The 22629-nt window shown below is 44.2% G+C and overlaps 1 protein-coding gene across 2 annotated transcripts; it reads left to right on the plus strand.

Annotated features, from left to right (window-relative positions):
• Nucleotides 1-365: 365 nt before the first annotated feature.
• On the plus strand, nucleotides 366-21949 carry TCEA2 (transcription elongation factor A2). 2 transcript variants are annotated; one of them, XM_083146719.1, is made up of 10 exons: nucleotides 366-632; nucleotides 4245-4307; nucleotides 4674-4779; nucleotides 12318-12387; nucleotides 12754-12887; nucleotides 17153-17209; nucleotides 17302-17456; nucleotides 17541-17687; nucleotides 19039-19110; nucleotides 20234-21943. In XM_083146719.1, exons 1-10 carry the CDS (start codon nucleotides 561-563, stop codon nucleotides 20240-20242), a joined length of 885 nt encoding a protein of 294 aa, XP_083002845.1. In that variant the 5' UTR covers nucleotides 366-560; the 3' UTR covers nucleotides 20243-21943. The 2 variants fall into 2 exon arrangements, with proteins under 2 accessions (XP_083002845.1, XP_083002846.1); XM_083146720.1 differs by lacking the exon at nucleotides 366-632 and having other exon boundaries at nucleotides 4257-4379; nucleotides 20234-21949.
• The last annotated feature ends 680 nt before the right edge of the window (nucleotides 21950-22629 follow it).

The raw sequence follows: 22629 nt of genomic DNA on the forward strand, positions 1-22629 counted from the left end.
CACATCATACACTAGTTTAGTATTCTAGAATTTACAACATAACAATAGGCCATCCCTCTGCACTGCAGTCTTTAACATGATGCTACAATACTCTGCAGTGTCGCCATGGCATGTTAGTACCGTTCCGTACCTGTCTGCACCACAGCATCAATTACAGACATACACGGAGTCGCGATGCACACTGGGAAGCGTAGTTCTAAATGGTCCAGCACTGACTTCCCAAAGGGTCGCGAAACAAACTTAAACATCAAGACCCAGTAGTCCTTGCGCTAGATGTAACGTAACTCCTGTTGCTTAGAATTGTGGGAGTTGCAGTCCTTATTAAGCGCATTCACATAAGCACACATTGGGAAATGCTGTACGAGGACTACAGGTTCCAGAGAGTGTCGGGCGAGAAGACCCCCCGGACTGTTTAAACTGTGGGTTCTGTGAAATATATCCAGATTCCAGCAGCAAAAGCAGCAACCGAGAAAGGGTGCGGACAGCCTGGGTGTCAGGGAGAGCCCGACGTGGTTCGGCGCATCCTTACCCCGAGAGAGTCCATAGAGACTGCTATAGAGATGGCGGCGACGGGAGAGGAGGTTATTCGGATCGCCAAGAAGCTGGATAAGATGGTGGCCAAGAAAAGCACGGCGAGTTCTCACCCCCTAAATCCTTCCACCTTTATAGGATGTCACCCAGGCTGTCAAGATCCACGTACAGCACAGCGATCAACGAAAGCATTATACTTGCACCCTAATATAATGAGGCTCAGTGCTCTCTGGGGGACAGCCTAAATCTAATGGGGCCACCAGAATCGGGGGAGTGGAGAACATTGTCTTTTGTGTTACTACAGGTCCTAACATGTTCTCTCAAAGACACTGGCAGGCAGTGTATGCTGGGACTTGTAGTGTCACCAGTTTTCGAATCCCATAGGTTGCTGATCCCATAATCCACAGGTTCTCATACTGAGTCTTCAGGACTCCGCACAGGTCATGTTTTCCAGGTCACCTGTGGAATTTTAAAATGTGACCGTTGTACCGCTTTCACATTGCAGTGCCCCTGATCCCTGGCCTGAACCGGCCGACCCTGGTCCGTCACTTTCACTCTAAAGGTGCGTACACACAGGGGCGATTTTGTGCAAAATCGCAGGAAATATGGTCGCTGAGCGACCATATTGCCCTCAATGGGTGCGCGCTCCCGTTTTTGCCCCTGTGGTGATCGCAGGAACATGCTCCTGCGACCAGCTGATTACCACTGCCGGGCTCCCCCTGGCAGTTTCTTTTTCATCAGCGACCATCTCTGGTCGCTGATGTAAAGTAGAAACTGAGCAATATATTGCTCAGCCATATATTGCTCAGCAATATATGGCTGAGCAATATATCTCCCCCGTTTGTACACAGCATAAGCTTGGGTCTCCCCAATTATACACTGTGTGACCCGGATTTAACCCTTCTTATAACTCGGGTCAAATTGCCTGGTTGGTCGACCTGGGTTTTTAGATTTGGTGCTTTGACACCGCACCTTGACCAGGCAGCAAACCTGGTTTTATCTGCAGTTTTAAAGGCGGGGTGATCCACAGCGCTCCTGCTGGGTGACCTGGAAAACGTGGCCTGTGTGGGGTTCTGAGGACCAAGTTTGAGATCCATTTACTGTAGTAGGACCTAGAGACACACACTTGACTATCCAATAACCCCAAACCTACTGTGACTGCAGGTCTAACCTTTTACAAGTCCCCCAAAACTAAAATGCATGCTTTACTTTATCAAGAGCCCCTTAAACAGTATTAAGTCATGTCCATTTGGAACTTAATTAATGGCTTATTTTAAAATGAAAAAAGTTTACCTAAAAGACGCCGATATATTATGATAGACCTCAAACTATAGATCAACTTAACCTTAGAGTTGTTGCACTTTGATGAGAAGAGGACCATCACTTTTAAAATGTGTGCATTTCCCATGGCTCTCTGTATAGTGCAGAGGTTCCCAAACACGGTCCTCAAGGCACCCCAACGGTCAAGGTTTTAGGTATATCCATGGCTCAGCACATATGATTAAATCAGACGGACTGAGTTACTAATTGAGTCACCTGTGGCCAAGCATGGATATACTTAATAGCTGGACCGTTGGGTGCCTTGAGGACCGCATTTGGGAACCTATGGTATAGTGGATCATTTCCAAAGATTGAATTTGATTAATTCACCTGAATTTAACCGGTGCAATGACTCTATCAGGAAGGCTGTTTTTAAATACATTGATCCCAGCATCTTCCAAGTGAAGTTGCCCAGTCAGATCACTTTCTTGTGATTGGGCTGAATGATCACATAGCTGTCCTACAGCAGGGATGGCCAAACCAGTCCTCAAGATCTACCAACAGTCCACGTTTTCCAAATCACCTAGCTGGTGCACAGCTGTAGTCATTACTAGCTGTCACATTCTCAAACTTTCTCAAACTTACTGCCTTCATTCTATTATAGATCCACAGGATGCTTGAAAAACATGAACTGTTGGTAGATATTGAGGACAGGTTTGGCCGCCCCTGTCTATAGGATGCTGCGTTAGGTATCTTGTGCAAATTAACCTGAAGTTACGTTTCCACACCCTACATTTTTATGTCTAGTAACTTTAAAAAGTAACAATATTTTGTTGGACTCATGTAGAGTTGGACGTCATTGTTTTTTTTTTTCTTTGCTTATTTCTCTAAAATTACCATTTCCTTTAGTTGAATTTGCACAAAAGAAAGGACTGTGTCTATGCAGATGCATACCTCCCAACTTTTGGTATTATAGGAGCGGGACACACGCGCACAGCGTCTATTCTCTTCAGGCCGGGACAAAGGCGGCCCCGGGCGGAACGCGGGAACATTCCCAAAAACCGTGACGTAACCGCGGTTAGCGGGACAGTTGGGAGGTATGCAGATTGCGTCTTATGCTTACAACTCCCTACATTAGAGAGTTGTAACAGCGTTGTGCAAGTGCAGCCTGATACTGTAATGCTGGGTACATCCTTGCAGATTTGCTAAACGGTGCTGGAGACTTGACAAATGTTTGGAGTTGATCATCCAATTTTGTGCATACATATAGTACTACACAATCAGCAGAGATGAGTCATTGTTGATACAAATGCTCACAAAGATGACCTATCGGCAGAATTCCGCTCACACTACATTTTCAGTTGAATAATTTTTCTTCGGGTCCGACAATCATTATGCGGCAGTCCATGTATCAGGACCCAATGACACTGGTTGTGGCCTGAGGATTGGCCACAGGTGCAGAACTGACAGATATTCTGGACAAATGGTTAGAAATGGTCTTTTATGCCCTGTAATGGTAGAGTGTGTAGATAGCTCTAGATCAGTGGTCAGGGAACTCGGTCCTCATTACCCCACACAGTGCATGTTTTGCAGGTCTCCTCACAGAATCACAAGTGAAACAATTAACTCCACCTGCGGACCTTATAAAATGTCTGTGAGTAATTAGTACACCTGTGCACCTGCTGGGTTACCAGCAAAACATGCACTGTGTGGGGTAATGAGGACCGAGTTCACTAACCTAGATAGTTACGGATCTCTGTTAGAAGTATCTTTTGTGGGTGTTGACCCCTGGGAAAAATATACTGTTTTGTTGATGACGATCTGTGGCTGATACTGGTTGATGTTATACCACTCCCTCAGATCAATCATTAGCATGACTGCTATTTTTATATGAAGTTCGGGTTATGTACTAACATTACTTACTTGATATTTGGATTGCAGCAGTTAAGAACATTCCCATTTTCAAAGGGGAAGCTGATCTCTGTTTTGTTGGTCCTGGCATAAACAAATCATGTATGTTACGGTGTTCTTAAAGGCATATGGCCAGATGTACTAAGCTTCAAAAGTGATATAATGGAGAGTGATAAACAACCAACCAATCAGCTCTTGTCTGACATCATTTTTCAAACACAGCCTGTGACATGGCAGGTAGGAGCTGGTTGTTTATCTCGCTCCATTTATCACTTTTGAAGCTTAGTGCAACTGGCCCCAGTCTTGCTGCGTTTACGTCTGTTACTGAGCTGGGCACATCTTGCGATACATCCAGCTCGGAATACACAGGGAATTGTGCCTATTTCCCAGATATAATATACAACTTTTCATTTTTTTTTTATTTGTCTATAATGCAAAATCCAGCTTTGCATGAGCCCCTGTGTTGCTGATCGTCTGCCACTGTTGTCATTGTACAGTGGTGTCCCATATCGGTGGGCCTCACTACACTATTTCTCTTGCAGGATGGGGCGCTAGATCTGTTAAAGGAGTTGAAGAACATGTCCGTGACTCTAGACCTGCTGCAGGTAGTGTTTGCCTTACTCCCGTGAATGGCAAATGTATACACTATACAACTGTCCTTTCACAGATGCTGGCCAGTATGTATTTGTTTCTGCATGTTGGCGATGCTATGTACTAGAGCCTGTTGGTTTTTTTTTGTTTTGTTTACTTGGTACAAACAAAATTTTCTGTGCTGGAAATATTTTCAGTTGCATTAATTACTGAACATTGAATAGAATTCACTAATTGTTTTAATGCAGTTCATGTAACGAGAGAATGGTAACAGCCTAGTAAATGACCTCTAGATGTGACATTGGGGCTACATGGGTGTTGTGTATTGGGGTTATATTGTATGATGTCAGGGCCTAGTAACAGCACATGTTTCTTGCTAGTCCACTCGGATAGGAATGTCCGTGAATGCAGTGAGAAAGGAAAGCAATGATGAGGAGGTCATCGCTCTGTCAAAATCTCTAATCAAGTCCTGGAAGAAGCTGTTGGGTGAGTTGACGGCGCAGTCTCCCCTCCATATGAACCTCAGGGATATTCTAGACCAGCTCTCCTTCCACAGACCACTCAGGGATCAGAATATGTACAGTAGAGTTCCACTTATATAATTTCGGGTTATGTTATTTGGAGCAGAACTCCACGTACAAATCCATTAGGGTTCAGACTATGGGCCTGGTTCTGGTTGGCTCGCTAAGCAGTGGTAGTTCACTGCTTAGCGATCCTCGTAACACCTCCTGCCGGGCGTGCGAATGCCCGCCCCCGCCACCCAGCAAATATACTAATTGCACTGCGAATGGATGTTTTGCATATACAAGTCTCCGAAGTGCGCCCGCACAGAAGCCCTTCACCGGCACATAAGCGAATATGCACATCCACAGAGCTTCAGAATCGGTCACCCGTGCGAACACACAGAAGATCGTGATCATACTAAAATCAGGGCCTATATGCCCATACATTGTTCATTGGTACACAGAGCATCCCCTACGCACACACTGCTGGAAAGGATATATAGAGCAGAGGTTATCCCACACTACTCCTGATTACACATAGGAGGTCATTCTGGTTGATTCGCAAAGCTGCAAATTTTGCAGCTTTGTTAGCCAACTAAATGCCGCCTGCATGAATGTCCACCCTCCCCCCTCGCATGGCGAATGTCCCCACATGCATGCGAATGGATGTTTTGCATAAATCATTCGATGGTTGTCGACTATCGAATGACTTCTAAAGCGCTCGAAAATCTAAGTCACTCTTTGGTGACTCAGATTTGCGGTGCCCTGGTACGGGAAGAGGGCGGGTAGCTGATATCCGGTTACGTCAGCTGCCCGCCCCTGGCACCTGCGTCATGGCCGAATTACCAAGGGAACACCCAGTGTTTTTATGGGGACAAACATGAAACGCTGCGCGTTCCGGGGGTGTGCCCGCTGCTCCCTGCCCACACTGCTCCGTGCGAATGGGCCAGTGACTATACAAATCACCGCGTCTGTTGGCAAATGGAGTCTGTACATGTGCATAAATGCTTATGCGCATACATAGTAGCAGAACATCGCTTCCCTGTGCAAATGCGCAGGGGAGCGATCAAACCAGAATGACCTCCATAATGTAAAATTTACCATTTCCCCCAAGTTTTGGTCAGAACTGGCATGCAGTGTAATTGGTCTATGGAGCTGATTCAATTTTGTGGATGCCCAAATGTAATGGGCTTCCGCTGGAGCTATTCAGTTGTCACTCATGTTGGATGCGCATGTCCATTACTACCAAGTTAAGCTATGTAAAAATGGACTAAACCGGTCTAATGTCACTGTTGGAGCTCTCCAACAGTTGTTTTTGCATGTCCGCTCACATCACGGGAGGGTTTTAATTGAAATGTGCCCCCACCACTGCATGCACACCTAAACAGAGCAACAATTGAATTGCTCTGTTGGGCCCCATCTAGTGGAAGCCGGATAGTCCAACAATTGAATTGGCCGTTTTTTGTACCAAAAATGCAGAACTAGAACCACTTCACATTGGAGAGCATCTTATTGAAAAAGAAGGTTTGAAGAGCACCTTCAAAGTAAAGGTGAAAAGTTGGTTTTATAAGTCAAAGATTAGTCTGTCTATAGAGAATCTTCATTCCATACGGGAAAACTCCTTCCCTGTAAAGATTGTGTTTTCTTCTTCCTACTTCATGGCAGCCATTACAATGGGTTAATCCCTCTCTTCCCTCTAATTACACAGGTAGTTTTTTCCCAGGATCCTGCCCCTCCTCTTCCTCCTTCTCTAAATAGCTCAGCTCCTCCCCATAGCCTTTAGTCTTTTTCCAGTCTCCTCTGTATAGTAGTGGTAGTTAGGTTTGTCACTTTTTTTATTATTATCCTCAGTAGGCTGGTTATGCTGCTGGGTCTAGGCAGTGTGGGGCTGGCGGTGACTTACCCCTTTTTTTATGGCTCTGGCCAGCGGCGTGGACTACTGGCCTCCCTCTGCTGGCTCTAAGGATCCGTCTCCTGTGCAGCTAAGCGCCGGGCACTAGGTATTGCAGTCCAGTCCCCGTTCGAGTCACACAGTGGTGTGTGCAGCCTGGAGCGTCTGGGCTGCAGGGTGGCTGCTGGGTGTCAGGGCTGTGACGTCTTCCGGTGGCCGCAGTTGGAGCACACGGCCTGCATTCCAAGGCAGGCCGCTGCGTTCCAAAGGCTGGAAGTGCCTGTATTTAAGGGCCTGGCCAGTGTAAGAGGCGCTGCTGCTGTTTTCTTTGCGGTACCTGCTACACGAGATCGGTTGAGCATGGAGTATTCCTCTCCTAAGATAAATGTACCGCTGCCCAGGTAAGGCCTGGTTTTTATTATAATTCTTTTCTCTGTTTCTAGTTAGTCAGTAGGTCTTTCTTTTTCTTTGTAGTGTACCTTCTGCACCTAATAAGAAGATATGTAAGAAAAAGCATGCTGCCAAAAGTTGCCCTTCATGTGACAAACGTTTGTGGGAGAAGAAACGGTCAGGATTGTACTAAGAAAGTAGCAACCGGTCCTAGTGTTTCATCACAACTTCCTGAGCTTATGAGTTGGATGAAAAAATAATTTTGTGTCCAAAGAGGCATTTCTAAGTAGCAAGAGATCTAGGTCTCAGATCAGTCTGGATCGTGATGTGGAGTTTGAGTCTGGAGATGTTGGTTCTGATAAGGATGGTTTCTTTGGTTCTAGTACAGAATCTGGTGAACTGGTTGAAGACGAACGGCTGTTTAATCTGGAATTAGTGGAAGTGGTTTTAAAGGACCCCTGTAGAACACGAAACTGTAAACAGCCAGTGAAGTCGGAGTATGACTCCCTGTTTGAGGACAGGTCCAGGAAAGGCAGATGTTTTCCTGTGCACAAAGTGGTTAAGGATATTCGGTACTTATGTAATATCTGGGCTCTCGTTTTTCTTATGAGACCGCATCCCCTCGTGGGGCTCGCTGCGCTCGCCACGCTTCGGGCACAGTGGCTCGCTGCGCTCGCCACACTATATAAAATCAACTCCATGCGTAGTTGGATAGTAGGGGTATGAAAAAATGGGGTGCATTTAAAATGAGAGCCCAGATAATACATAAGTACCGGATATTCTGTCTAAAGAATGGCTTAATGCAGATAAGAGGGTAGGGTCATTTAAAAGAATGGACCGTATGTACTCAGTTGATGACAAGGAGTTTCTAAAGTGGTGTAGCATCCCAAAGGTTGATGCAGATGTGATGGAGGTTACGACACGAACGACCATTCACCTGGAGGATGGGGCTACGTTGAAAGACGCGATAGGAAAGAAGATGGAGAGTGCATTGAAAAGGTTGCATATCTCTAATTCAATGTCTATGAAATTAGGGGTGGCCATAGCCTCACTGGATAGAGCTCTTAAGATATGGTGTGTCTCACTGCAGGATAAAGTATCTCGGGAGAAAATCAGCAAAAATTTAGGTCAGGTTCAGTTGGCTATGGACTATATTTGTGAAGCCTCCCTGGATGTTTTAGTCTTTTCGGCTAAGTTAGTAACATCAGGAGTGGTCGCAAGGAGCGCCTTGTGGCTAAGGTCTTGGTTGGCAGATTCACATTCTAAAAATAAACTTGCTACCCTTCCATATGAAGGTGCCTTTCTTTTCGGGAGCAGATTGAATCAGATGATTCAAAGGATGTCTGGGGGCAAATCGTCAGGTTGCCGCAAGACAGAAGAGGAAGATTTTCTGGTTTTTCTTCCAGACAGTCATTCAGGCAAGCGAGGTCTTATAGGCCTGGTAGGCCTTTTCGAGAGAGATACGCGTCTGGTACGTCCAGGGCGTTTTTTTTTTCGCCAGTCCGTCAAGTGGGGTGGTCAGAAACAGTGAGAGTGTGTTTCCCGTGGAACAGTTCCCCCTGGCAGGAAGACTGCTGAAGTTTGCACAAGTTTGGGAGCAAACCATTCAGGACAAATGGGTGTTAGAAGTAGTCACCACGGGGTATCGTCTGGAATTAATTTCAAAGCCAAGATTGCGAAGATTTTTGAGTTCGAAGCTTCCACCTCCAAGTGTAGAGCAAGAAGCTCTAAATTTAAGTTCGAAGGGGACATTTGATTTGGGTGCAGTTAAAGAAGTTCCAGAGGCAGAAAAGGGGTTAGGTTTTTACCCCCCTCCCACTTTGTCATAAACAAAGTTTCTTGAGGATTCAGAGCCATTTAAGAGGTCTAAACAACCAAATGAAAAAGAAAAAGTTCCATATGGAGACTACCAAGTCAATCCAGATGGGCCTAAGAAAAGACGACTATTAAGTATCAATAGACCTCAAGGACGCCTATTTTCACATTCCTATCGCTATACACGACAGATATTTGAGGTTTTGCGCAGGAAGAAGACATTACCATTCAGTCTCACATCTTCGCCTTGAGTTTTTACAAAGTCCTTGTGGTTGTGGTCGAGTGTCTCAGGAACAAAAGATTGTGATATGGGCGTATTTAAACGATTATATAATTTCAGCACGATCACAGAACAAAGCTATCGGCGCAGCAGACTTTGTCATTCAGTTTTTACAAGGTCACGGTTGGCTAGTCAATTGGGAAAATAGCCAACTAATTCCCTTACAGAACATCCAGTTTTTAGGAATAGTTATAAATAAGGTGGACTTCGAAATGTCACTGGCCGAGAAAAGGTGCGAGAAAATTCAGCAGTTGATACTGTCAGTTTGAGAAAACATCCGGATATCACTAAAGGTGCCCATACACACACAGATTTATCTGCAGATCTGTCTGGTTGGAACAAAAACATGGTTATGGATGAGAGCAAGCGACAGTTGGCCATTTGCTTGGAAATGCTGGAAAACTGACAAACTGTCACTCATCCATAACCATGTTTTTGTTCCAACCAGCCAGATCTGAAGATAAATCTTACTAGTGTATGGGCACCTTTAGAGTGGCAAGGAGTCTGGGGATGATGGCTTCCACAGTAGATATCATCCCTTGGGCGAGGTGGAGAATGGGATCTCTGCAATGGTATCTGCTGAAGTATTCCAAAAATCAGGTTTCCTGGGATTGTCAGATAAAGATTCCAAAGTCCGTAAAACAGTCCCTGGTTTGGTGGGAGAGCAGTCGATTGGTGTTGAGTCCCTTATGAGTCCTCGATAGAAGGTGATAACTACGGATGCAAGCAACATAGGCTGGGAAGCACATGGTCTAGGTAGGACTTGTCAAGGTGTCTGGTCCCTTCAGGAAGCAGGATTATCTTCCAATCACAGAGAGCTAAAGGCGGTGTGGTTGGCAATAAAGTTCTTCCACAAAGACATCGTAGGGTCTCATCTGCGTATCTTCTCAGACCACGTTACTACAGTTGGTACTTATGTATTATCTGGGCGCCCGATTTTTTTCATTGCATGCCACTACAGGCATGCGATGCGATTTTTCATTGTAAAGACCCGATTTTTAATTGTATAGTCAACCATGGGTGATTTCATACCCCCCCCCCCACTATCCAACTACGCATGGAGTTGATTTTATATAGTGTGGCGAGCCACCGAGCCCGAAGCGTGGCGAGCGGACGCGGATTACTTTACATGTATTCTGCATCCCCTCGCGAGGCTCGCCACGCTTCGGGCTCGGTGGCTCGCTGCGCTCGCCACACTATATAAAAACAACTCCATGCGCAGTTGGATAGTGGGGGTATGAAATCACCCATGGGTGACTATACAATTAAAAATCGGGTCTTTACAATGAAAAATCGGGCGCCCAGATATTACATAAGTACCCTACAGTTTCCTATATCAATCGGCAAGGAGGTACACAAAGCATTGTTGGAGGAGGTACAAAGTATTATGGTCTGGGCTAAAAAGCATCTTCAATCAATATCCGCTCTCCATGTGCCAGGAGAAGACAATCAGGTAGCAGATTTCCTGAGTCGGAAGTGTGTTCTAACAGGGGAGTGGGAGCTGGAAGATTTGGTGTTTCGCCTGATAGTGCGTTGATTTGGCTAGCCAGAGATGGACCTTATGGTGTCAGCAAAAAGCTTGCTCTCTTCTCCAGGTATCCAACGCAGGGGTCATGCGGAGTAGATGCCCTGTCCCAAAGGTGGCACTTCTCCCTGGCATATGTTTTTCCTCCTTTTTTTTATAGTCCCCTGATTTTAGTTGTGTTTATTCCCTGTACAGCTTCATCAGATCAACACATTAAAATCCTAAAATAGAAGTTGGTATTTATTAGTAATAGTAGGAACATAAGTTAACCCATTACAATATTATTGAAAAAAGAACTTTGTTTTAAGTATAAATATTCCCATGCGATTCCTTTTAGACATTCTTGATTTTTGGACACAGAGAAAAACTGCAGTCTAAACATAACACAAGGTAGGCTGATGTAGATATATTTAAATGTCAAGATGACGTAGGGATACATAAAAAAAACCCTCCCGGGTTTTCCATCCTTTGAACCAGCCGCTTCCACAGCCAGAAATCCTCCACACAGAAGTTTTCCAGAGGAAAGGGTTGAGACTGTACCCCCGAGGCTACACACGGAATAAAGGGGTGTGCTATCCCCAAGAGGCACTAACAGGAACAGAGGTACCCGGATGAGGACTACATCAATAATCCATTGTGCCCAATAGGATTGGACATTCGCAGTCATAAGTGGAACTAGTGGGTGAATATACTCAATCAATTTGTGATTCATGACATTTTAACTTTCAAATTTCATGTATTGAATATACATTTTTACTCTATCATTTTTACTGTTAATAATAAATTGTATTAATCAATAGTATCTGGTGATTAGCGCTGTTACATCCTTCTTTTCTTGTTTACATACCTGACTGGGGGAGTACTACCCCCAGTATTCTGTAATAGCAGCTACTTGGCCTACCAGCTCACTGCGGAGCGCCCTCTCTATATCTTTTGATAACACCCACCAGCTGCCACATGGTCATCACTGCACACCTTCTCCAAACACTATGATCTGGATGTGTCCGAGGGGCGGTTTGGCAGTGAAGATTTGTGACAAACTATGGCTTGAGGTATTGTATTGCCCTCTACTGCTTTGGTACATCCCATTGTAATGGCTGCCATGAAGTAGGAAGAAGAAAGCAAAGGATTATACTTACGATCATTCCTTTTCTTCGGAATACTGCATGGCAGCCCATGTTAGCCCTCCCTGTGTATGTTTTTTCCTAGGATCCATGGCGGAGACATTCAAAGACTAAAGGCTATGAGGAGGAGCTAAACTATTTAGAGAAGGAGGGAGAGGAGGGGCAGGATGCTGGGAAAAAAAACAATCTGTCTAATTAAGCAGGAAGAGAGGGATGAACCCATTGTAATGGCTGCCATGAAGTATTCCGAAGAAAAGGAATTATCGGAAGTATAATCCATTGCTTTTGAGAACTTCGCTTTCCACATATAGTGATTGGATTAGTTTCAGTCTGAGACCTACCATTGAAGAGGATATTATGCAGCAATGTAAAAATCAGAGGGCAGGATCCATATCTGATGCAGTCATGTAGATTAGTGTCTGCACTAGAACATATTCCTAACAGAAGAGGGGCATGGTTACACATGATGTGTGACTTCTCCATGTCTTTCCTGCAGACAGCTCAGAACAGCGGGGGAAAGAGAAGTGTCAAAACTCAACCTCGCCCACCTCCTCCAAAGAGCCCAGGTGAGCAGGTGACACAGCCTCCTGGTGCTGACTGCAGGCAAGGATTATGCTGGGTTGTTGGATGGGGATCAGATAGCGTTTGTGATCATTTGATCCAAAGGCTTATGGGCCCAATCCTTACCCTTCCCTGGGAAACCCATCTGTTACCTGAAGCCAGGTGCGGAACTGTGACATAGCCTGTTCCTTCATGTGAGCGCTACAAACTGACTGTAGCTCTTTAAAAGCGCTATTGTCTGATTGAGCCTCCAGTGCTTTGAGTAATGGGGCAGCAGCCTCTCTGCTGCAGGTAGCAAGGGGGTTTCCGGATAGGAGCTTGTGATATCAATGTGTACAACCCTGTTTATTTTTTGCTTTTCATCTGTACAGTTCAACCAAGAAGAATGATGCACCCAAATCTCCTGTGACCCCAAAGATGACTCGTTTCCCGCCTCTTCCTGTCACATCGGATTCGGTGCGCACCAAGTGTAGAGAGATGCTGAAAGCAGCACTAGAGACGGATGGTATGACCAGACCTATTTTTATTTGATATCTCCTAGATATAACATTTGTAAGCCATTAAAAACAAGAAATATTGAGACTATCCAAGTCATGTAGGGGCAATCAATGGTATCTGCGACCTTCCACTTGTTTTAACCTGCCCCACACCCTGTACCATAGGAATGACTTCTGGAAGGTAGTTCCATGCATATATACAAAACTTATACTTTGATGGGGGTGGGTACGGGCAAGCGGGACCACACATTTTATAAAGTAGCAACATTGCAGAGTGCTGTACATTTGAAGGGATCATCATCTAAATAGTGTGAAACTGAAAGTTAAGATGTTCCCGCCAAAGTGTGCTTACATCCTAGAGAAAAGGGGAAGTTGAGATGAAAGATCCTAGCAGGAAGTGGAAAGCGGGTGTTACAGAGGGAGTTTCTCAGATTAGGGATTGGGCAAAGTGAAAAGGTTACTCTAGTTTTGAAGGAGAGTTTAAAAGATTGGACGATGGGGGAACAATCTGCTTATGTGAGAGAGGGAGTTCCAGTGGTTGGGAGCCACTTGAAAGACCTTTTTTGTAGGCGGAATTCAGAAGTGGTCTCATGGGTAAAAAGGCGCAGGTCTGTGGCAAAGGTAGAAGTGTATTTCAAGGCAATGTTACTTACATTGCCTTGAAATACTTAAATGGAGATTTGTTAGTGAGGGCTTTTCAATGAAGGTGGGCAGCATGATAGGAGTGTTGGAAGAGGAAGATTATTCTTGCTGCAGCGTTTAGAGCAATTACAGATGGGAGTGAGGAAGGCAGCTAGCAGGAGATTGCAGAAGTGAAGAACGGAAATGATGGGAATAAATGAATGAATGAGTGTTTTACTTATGTCTTGAGTAAGTTGGGTGTATTTAAGCAATATTAACAGGGGGAGGCAACAAGAGAGATTGGGTATAAGAAGAATCAGAGCAATAGGGCAGTGGCTGGAGAAAGCACAAGGCTAAAGAGAGATATATATATCTCCTCCATGGTGCGCTAATACTGGAGAGACAGCTGCTCCTTCGATGAGGTTCTCCTGTTAGCGAGAGCCAGGGGTGTACAAAAATACAAGGGGGGTATCGGAGTGCGCTAAAGTGAGTACCACTTAGCCAATTCACAATCAGTCCAGTCAGCTGGTGTTCTTATCAGAATTCCTACAGAGCAGTTATTTGTCCGTTTTTGAAATAAGAAGGAGGCTCCTATTAAGATATGTGATCCTTTATTCATAAAACCCAACGCGTTTCGTCGCACAGGACTTCGTCAGGGGTATGGCAATAAAGTTTTTTTTTATAAAATCTCGGCAAGATAGGTGTAGAGTTAGTGTCTTCGCACTGTATGAGATCTATAACTTGTAATTTTGTATGTGTGCGGTTATCCCTTCACAGGGATCCTCATGGGAATAGGAGGTCTATTTAGAATTTTAGATGGTGGTGGTCACCATGGCTTTGGTGGTCCCAGGGTGAATTCCACCCGCTTAAAACATAAGGTATACTGATCCAGTTCACAGGTACTTTCTGATCAATCAGTGGCGTTCCCACAAGGCGTAATTTCAAAACAATCTGCCGGCAGGTGATATAATGCTGCTGGATATCCCCAGTGTCAGTCACTAATCTCCTCTGCAGGCAGGGTTTTGGGGGCCAAATCCCAGGATCTCTCTGATCAAGATCACGGCATTGGCCACCCTAATCTTACCAATAGCTATCTTGTTGGATTATTTATGGTAGCTGCTTGGGTTCATGCTTCTAAATTACTGTGGCTTTGTGATGTTAGTTCTAAAGGCCCATACTCACTGGGAGACTGAAAGCAGCACAATTTACTTGTCTGAGCTGCTTTCAGCTCAAAGCCACGCAGTGTGTATGGGCCAGCGATGAGCGGTGATGCTTGCTCCTGCATCAGTTTATTTAGTTATTTACAGTTTCTTATATAGCGCAGCAGATTCCGTTGTGCTTTACAATTGTAGACCATGATCAAACAAACTGGGTAACAGACAGACTTGGAGGTAGGAGGGCCCTGCTGCAAGCTTACAGTCTATAGGCATCATCGCTGACCTTGCCGACCGTCTGCTGGTATTACGCTATGGAAAGCCACACACCAGGGGAAAATTGCCAAAACAGGCGAAAAAAGCCCAGTGTGTATGGATCTTTTTAGACGGGCCTAATGAAGGTTTTTGATATGTACATGTAATTATGTATTATGTTAATTTTATTTATATGGGTGGTTTACCACTGAACTTCCTATCCATTTATTTATTTTTGTTTACCCCTAGCATTGTGTATGTCCCTCAATTCCTTCCCATTCCATCAGGGGACTGAAATAATTTGTATAAGTGTGTATGACTTGATACATTCTCCATGTATATAAAGATTGGGTATGGACTGTATGTATCGAGTGTACAGATTAGTTTAAATACAAATAGATGAAGGGTATAAATATAGATAATATGAAGAACAGTTACTAAATATTCCTCTTAAAGAGAAAGTCCAGAATATTATGAGAGGATTTCTGTGTAGAATTGAAACCGCAGTGGTGACCTGATTCTGTGTGAAAGGTATTTTTCTTTCTAATCTGGGCCTCAGAAGTCTAATATAGTGATGGTCGGCTCCATCTACTTCAATGACCACACACTTTTAATTACAAGAATAAAAGAAAGCATTGCCTTAAGCTAGCCATACACTAGAACAGTGGTTCCCAACCCTGGTCCTCAAGTACCCCCAACAGTGCATGTTTTCCAGGTCTCCACACAGAATCACAAGTGATATAATTAGCTCCACCTGTGGATCTTTTAAAATGTGCCTGAATAATCTGTGCACCTGCTGGGTGACCTGGAAAATGTGCACTGTTGGGGGTACTTGAGGACCAGGGTTGGGAACCACTGTTCTAGAATGATATCTGGCCGATCTGCACAATTTCGACAGGTCGTGCAGTCGATTGTGTGCACATTGTGAGGTATACATTGGTACGATGTGTGGTCCTGCAAGTTGTGAGATCGATCCTCAGATCGTACGTGCTGCGTGTGTGATCTGTCGGCTTTGCTTGCTGTCTTAAGCAGATCCATGTTCGATCGCTCTTATGACCAGCATTCGATCAGGTTGAATGCAGGTCATTCTAGTGCAGTGGTAGCCAACCCTAGCCCTCAAGATCTACCAACAGTTCCAGACAACCTGAACTGCACTCATTAATCACTGACACATTTTAAAAGATACACAGATGGAGCTAATTACTTCACTTGTGATTATGTGAGGAGACCTACAAAACATGCACTGTTGGTAGCTCTCGAGGACTAGGGTTGGCTACCCCAGTTCTAGTGTATGGCCAGCTCTAGAATTTGTTACCACTTCCTTTCATCCCTGAGTGCACATACATGCCTCTCGCTTGCTCCAAATGCCCACCACATGCCATTCAGACCCATACAAACCTTCATATGCCTCATGTCTCCCATGTCATTCAGATCTCGCTGTGTGCCCCTCTGCCACTTAGACTTCCCCCCATGTAATTTTTATCTCCTCCCGTATGTCTAAATAGATTACTTCCACAGAGCTAACTAAAAGAGGGATGGCATTTATAACTTCCTCTGCTCTGGTTATGGGGTGTCACTTGCGTACAATTTGCAGCAGAGTGGGTGCACCTCTGCTTTCTTAAAGAAGTTGCTTATTGCCCTTTCACGACCTTTCATAACTACCCTAAAATAAGCATGCAGTGCTAATATTTAAGGCGGTATTCAATCCTGATCTCCATTTCCACCGGGGGAAATAGAGGCTGTCACATATTCAATGATGCCATTACAGACCGCATAGAAGGCAGTTTCCAACAATACAGATCCCACTTTAAAACAATTTGGATCTGATTTGTCGGAAATGGCTGCGGATTGTCAAATTAACGGGTGTTTTTGCCGATTAGCGGACTTTCCGACAGTCGGTACATTGAATACCAGCTGTCGAGTTCCTGTTGGAACAAACGAAAAACGGCCAAGATTCCAACGGTCGGGACGCAATGTAAGTAGCTAGCCAAAGCAATGCTTTATACCGCAATCTGATTTGGTACATAGAGCATCAATACTAGGGATAAACTATAGACAGATTAATACTGCACGTGGATATACACCCTCACTTTACAGTTCTTTATTGATAATGCTTGTTGTGTCCTTTGGTAGTCACCACTGATGAAATAGAGTTGTATTTACTTAATCTGCTATGTCCGCAGAGATTGATATTCTGTAAAACATGAAATGACGACATAGTTGTGTTTTTCATCCCTCTCCAGGTGATTATAATGCGATAGGGTCGGATTGCGAGATGTTGGCTGCTCAGATTGAGGAAAATATCCTTTTTAATGTTCGATTCAAGGGGTTGTGATATAGATCAAGGTTAGCACACTAATGCCTTCTCTAAATGACCCTTGACTATCATCACTAATATTTGATGGTGTGCAAAACACTGACATGAAGTACAAGAATCGGATCCGGAGTCGTATTGCCAATCTAAAGGACTCGAAGAATCCAGATCTAAGGAAGAACGTGCTATGTGGAGCCATTACTCCAGAGCAAATTGCAGTGATGAGCTGCGAGGTGATGGGGTGTACAGATGTAATCAGTGACCAGTCTGCATACTGTATATGTTCTGTTATCAAACAGTTTTCCTTTCCTTCCAAGGAAATGGCCAGTAATGAGCTGAAAGAGATAAGAAAAGCAATGACCAAGGCTGCAATACATGAACATCAAATGGCAAAGACAGGGGGAACTGAAACAGACCTATTCTCCTGTGGCAAATGCAAGAAGAAGAACTGCACTTATACACAGGTACTTAGGAGCATATGCATGAAGCAGTGATACGGGAGGAGAAGTGAAGGAGATGTAGTCCATATAGTAACATCTATAATTTGCATAATATCAAATACAGAGCAGCTGATTGGTTGCCATGGGCCACTTCTCCTCTGGCTTCATACATCTACCCCAATGTGTGGATTCTCTAGCTTATGACTACACAGCATAGATCCATCAGCATGCAGACACTCTACCTAATTTCACATATGGACTAGTATCACTATGTATATACCTTCACACCTACCCCAGGTTACAGGTGCACGAACGCACTTCTATGGTCCATATGCACTTTTTTTTTGCAGAATTTATACAAGCAATGTTAACTATGGGCCTAATTCCTATGTGATTGTAAAGCGGCTATTGGGGCTAATAAGCCCCGCCAGTGTGAGAGCAGAAAAACTGCAGTCATGTGCCAACCGCAGTGTAAGTAGTGACCGGCGATGATGGACTGTATTGGGGATGGCGGTAATGTGCTAGCACTTTGTTTTATAGTGAAATGACACTATGGCCCTTATTCTGGTTGGTGCGGTAATATCCGCGTGCGTTCGTGCCGCCGATGTTTTGTGTCTGCGCATGTGCAGAGGCATCTCTGCGCATGTGCGACCTGGACGCACGGCAACATTCTGCATGAAATGTGTACACTACGAACAGGGGGTGGAGAGGGGTGTGAAGGGCTGTTTGGGCACATTACCATATGTTTACACCCCGCGTTTCATGGGCGTTCCCATGAAAACGCTGGGCGTACGTATGGTAATGCGGCCGTGACGCACGTGTAGGGGGCGGACATATGACATTGCCGGATGTCAGCTGCCCGCCCAGATCCCTGCTTTTGCACGGAGAAATGCCCGTGTGGTCTGAGGTTGCGGTAGCTGGCAGACCACTCGGCCCTGCATTCGATGTTCTGCGACCATCGAATGATGGGGGAGGTTTCCTGAGATGGAGGGGGTGTATTCATGAGAAATACACGTGCGGTCCGGTCGGACAGCTTCTTACCGCGTACGGACGGAGTTGGCGATCCGTGTGGAAGGCGGGGTTTAGGACGCACGGTGCTGGCCGCATATTCGGATCCGGCCGCACCGACCAGAATAAGGGCCTATGTGTAATAGCCTGATCTGCCACAATAGTACCAATGTTTCTGCATTTGTACGCTGTCGGATGGAAATGAAGAGGCAGCAGTAGGCGTCCCTTTGCTCATGTTAGCTACTGCCTATATTGGCATATAGTTGCATTTATGTATGGTAAAATATCACAACTGCAATCGGAAGAACAACCACATTTGAATTAGGCCTTTCATACACCGCTATCTTAATCTGTGGCTTCTGTTTAGGTGCAGATCCGTAGCGCTGATGAACCAATGACCACATTTGTCGTATGCAATGAATGTGGAAATCGCTGGAAGGTGAGGAGAAAAGTTGTTCTATACTTTGCTTCATAATAAAACTATTGGTCTGCTGTATTTTTTTTTAACTTTGGTGTGTTTTAAATTAGGATTTATATTAATTGAAAAGAGGAGGGTTTTTTTTTTTAGAAACTAATGCACGCAGAAACCAATAGCTATACTTTCATTAGTATGGTTACTAAGGTAACAAAGGCCTGCACACTAGAAGCCTCTGTTTGTATCACTAAGATCTTATTGGGTACTTGTGTATTATCACGGCGCCCCCGATATTACGTCCCACAATTTTTTTATCGCATCGCATGCCATACACCCGATGCGATGCGATGTAAGCCCCCTATACAATGTTAAATTGTATAAGCACCCTAATGGGTGCTTACAATGTTAAATGCACCCCCACGACACCCCCCCCCCCCCCCCCAGTATGAACGTGAACCCGAAGCGTGGTGAGCGCAGCGGTACGCGTCCTCTGACCTTTTCATACCCCCCACTATCCACGTCGGCGTGGAGTTGATTTTATATAGTGTGGCGAGCGCACACATATACCTGTGAAGTAATGCGCGTCCCCTCGCGGGGCTCGCCACTCTTCGAGCTTGGTGGCTCGCTGCGCTCGCCACACTATATATAATCAACTCCACGCCGACGTGGATAGTGGGGATATGAAAAGGTTGGAGGACGCGTACCGCGGCACCTCGCGGGCTCGCCACGATTCGGGTTCACGTTCATACTGGGGGTGGCGTGGGGGTGCATTTAACATTGTAAGCACCCATTAGGGTGCTTATACAATTTATAATCGCATAGCATTGTATTCCATATACAATGCCATACAATTTTAACATTGTATGACATTGGGGAACATCGCGGGACATCGCATGCCTTATGGTCTGCGATGCGATGGGCACCGTGATAATACACAAGTACCTCTTATTGTATCACTATTTTATTGTTGAGCCAAATGACGGTTCTAAATAATAATCTTCCTATGTACAAAGAGGAATCCATTTTGTAGGTTGAACCAAAAGCCAGTAGTGTTAAACTAAAAAATGCTCTAGGGACCAGTGACGTCACCGAAGCACAAAGTAAGCGAATATGACATAAATTTTCTAATTTTCTCTTTTATTCACAGTTTTGTTAATGGTGCCAGCTGTGTGATAAATGTCCGTTCCCTATATACTGCATGAGAAGATGCCAAGAAAAGCACCTGCTCATTCCTTCGATTTTCCCACCCATGAACAGGGATGTGATTATCATTTTTTGCAGTTTGCTCACATTTTTGTTATACTGTTTTTGTTTTGGGTTTTTTTTCCCAGTAAAATTGTGAAGCAGGTGATGTGTTGCAGCAGGATGTTGCTGGTTTGTAAAACACAAATCTATTATAAATGAAAAATGCTATGTCTGAAGAACTGCGTCTCACCAGAGTTATTATAACAGGACAGAGACATTGCTTTGTGTTTATTATAAAAGTTCTAGTTTGTAATTATTAGGAAATGATCCTTGATAACAGACGGGAGAAAAACGCCTCACATAATATACCCAATGGTGTCTGTAAGAAGTGTATTCGTTTCAAAATTATAAATACATAGCCGTGCATATTGCAAAGATTCACCACTAGATGTCAGAGGAACCATTATTATTGCCCTTTTCTCCTAACCGTTTAGTTTGATTTACCAGAAGAGACACCTTTCTGGAGTCTGTACATCACAGCACATATTCCACTTTGCCTTCAGAATGCTGCTTTTTATGGCTGCCCATCAGGACATCCTAAGAGGTTTAAACAACTGGATTGCAACGTATCTGCTCAGATTAATTCTGTCAGATTATGTAGTTGTGATCTGGTAGATTAGTGTAATCATCTGAGTGCACACTGTAAAGCCTGGCCAGTTTAGTATACAGTGACCGTATTTATTACCAGTTATTTATATAGCGCACACATATTCCGCAGCACTTTACAGAGAATATTTGAACCTTCACATCAGTCCCTGCCCCAGTGGAGCTTCCAATTTATATTCCCTACCAAATGTATTCATTCTAGGGTTCATTTTATTAGGAGCCAATTATCCTACCAATTTTGACTGTGTGACCAGTTTAGGCTTCTTTAATGCACATCTAAACCTAATATAGGTAACATGTAATAGGTAATACTCATGTAAGCCTGGAGTATTGTTTTTATTTATTTATATATATATATATATATATATATATATATATATAATGTATTTTAGGCTACATAAAGCTTATTGCAGAGATAATATCTGACAAAAGAAGATAATGTAGGGTGTATGACCTCAAATTATAGTTTAAAAACAAAAAAAAATTATCTAATCTTGTGTTTCCTGTAGGATGCTATGTGTCAGAGACAAGTTCCAACGGTCTTTATAGAGATGGGTTTGTTTACTGCATGGGCTCTTAATAATTTTAATTGAAACATGAGCTTTTAGCAGGAGTTCTAGATCTCTTTTCAGATAATATCCTCTCCTAGAGCTACTGTGCCTGCCAATCGCCTCCTTTTAGGTGTGAACCGAGTCATGCCTTTCAGACTGCACGGAGCAGGGTTATGAAGCAAGGACATGTGACCAGGGTCATGTCTGTTCAGTCATAGCTGAAACCTAGGTCGAGCTGCAAGCCTTGACAATATCCCACATTGAAAGGCTATGTCTGAAAGGGGTATTACAGTATATCACTCCTTCCATGTCATATATGTGGTACAACTGTCTTTAAACTACATTAGTGTGTTTCATACATCAAATAAGGATTTGTTTATATTGCTGCTATATTAAAAAAACAAGAAAAAAACAAAACAACCCAGAACGCTAATTGTTGTATTTGCCTTTATCATTCCCTTCCTTAAGAACTCTAGCAAGAGGATGCTAGTCTCATTCATCTCATTAGCATAGAATGGTACTGCCATTACGTAGGGCAGTGGTTCCCCAACCCTGGTCCTCAGGTACATGTTTTGCAGGTCTCCACACAGAACCGCAAGTGAAATAATTAGCTCCACCTGTGGATCATTTAAACTGTATCAGTGAGTAATGAGTGCACCTGTGTACCTGCCGGGTGACCTGGAAAATGTTATTTGTTGGGGGTACCTGAGGACCAGTGTTGGAACCGCTGATGTAAGGAAACAAAACTATTAAACATTTTGGTACTTGTGTATTATCACGCGCCCACGAAATCGGCAGCAAATCGCATGCAAAAATCGGATGCGATTTTTCGGCCGATTTTTCACTTTTTCTGGCCGATTTGCATGCTGTTCCATCATTGCACACCTTGCACACCCCCGATTTCCATCGTGGTGCATCGCATGCAATATAGTGGCATGTGAAGCGATTTGATTTGTAATTGTACAATCACCCTGATGGGTGCTTACAATGTTAAATGCACCCCCATTGTCAACACCACCCCCACTATCAACGCCAACCCGAAGCGTGGCGAGCGCAGCGGTACGCGTCCTTTCGACCTTTTCATACCCCCACTATCCACGTCGAGTTGATTTTAGATAGTGTGGCGAGCGGACGCGGAATA

This window comes from Crinia signifera, chromosome 6 (genome assembly GCF_055691185.1).
Source record: "Crinia signifera chromosome 6, ASM5569118v1, whole genome shotgun sequence".
In the NCBI taxonomy this organism is placed as follows: Eukaryota; Metazoa; Chordata; class Amphibia; order Anura; family Myobatrachidae; genus Crinia; species Crinia signifera.

Bases quoted from the DNA above. Each gene is read 5' to 3' on its own strand.
- TCEA2 (XM_083146719.1), top strand. From the start codon at position 561: ATGGCGGCGACGGGAGAGGAGGTTATTCGGATCGCCAAGAAGCTGGAT. The intron at 633-4,244 runs GCGAGTTCTCAC...TTTCTCTTGCAG, and splicing joins TGGTGGCCAAGAAAAGCACG to GATGGGGCGCTAGATCTGTT. The intron at 12,388-12,753 runs GTGAGCAGGTGA...TCATCTGTACAG, and splicing joins ACCTCCTCCAAAGAGCCCAG to TTCAACCAAGAAGAATGATG.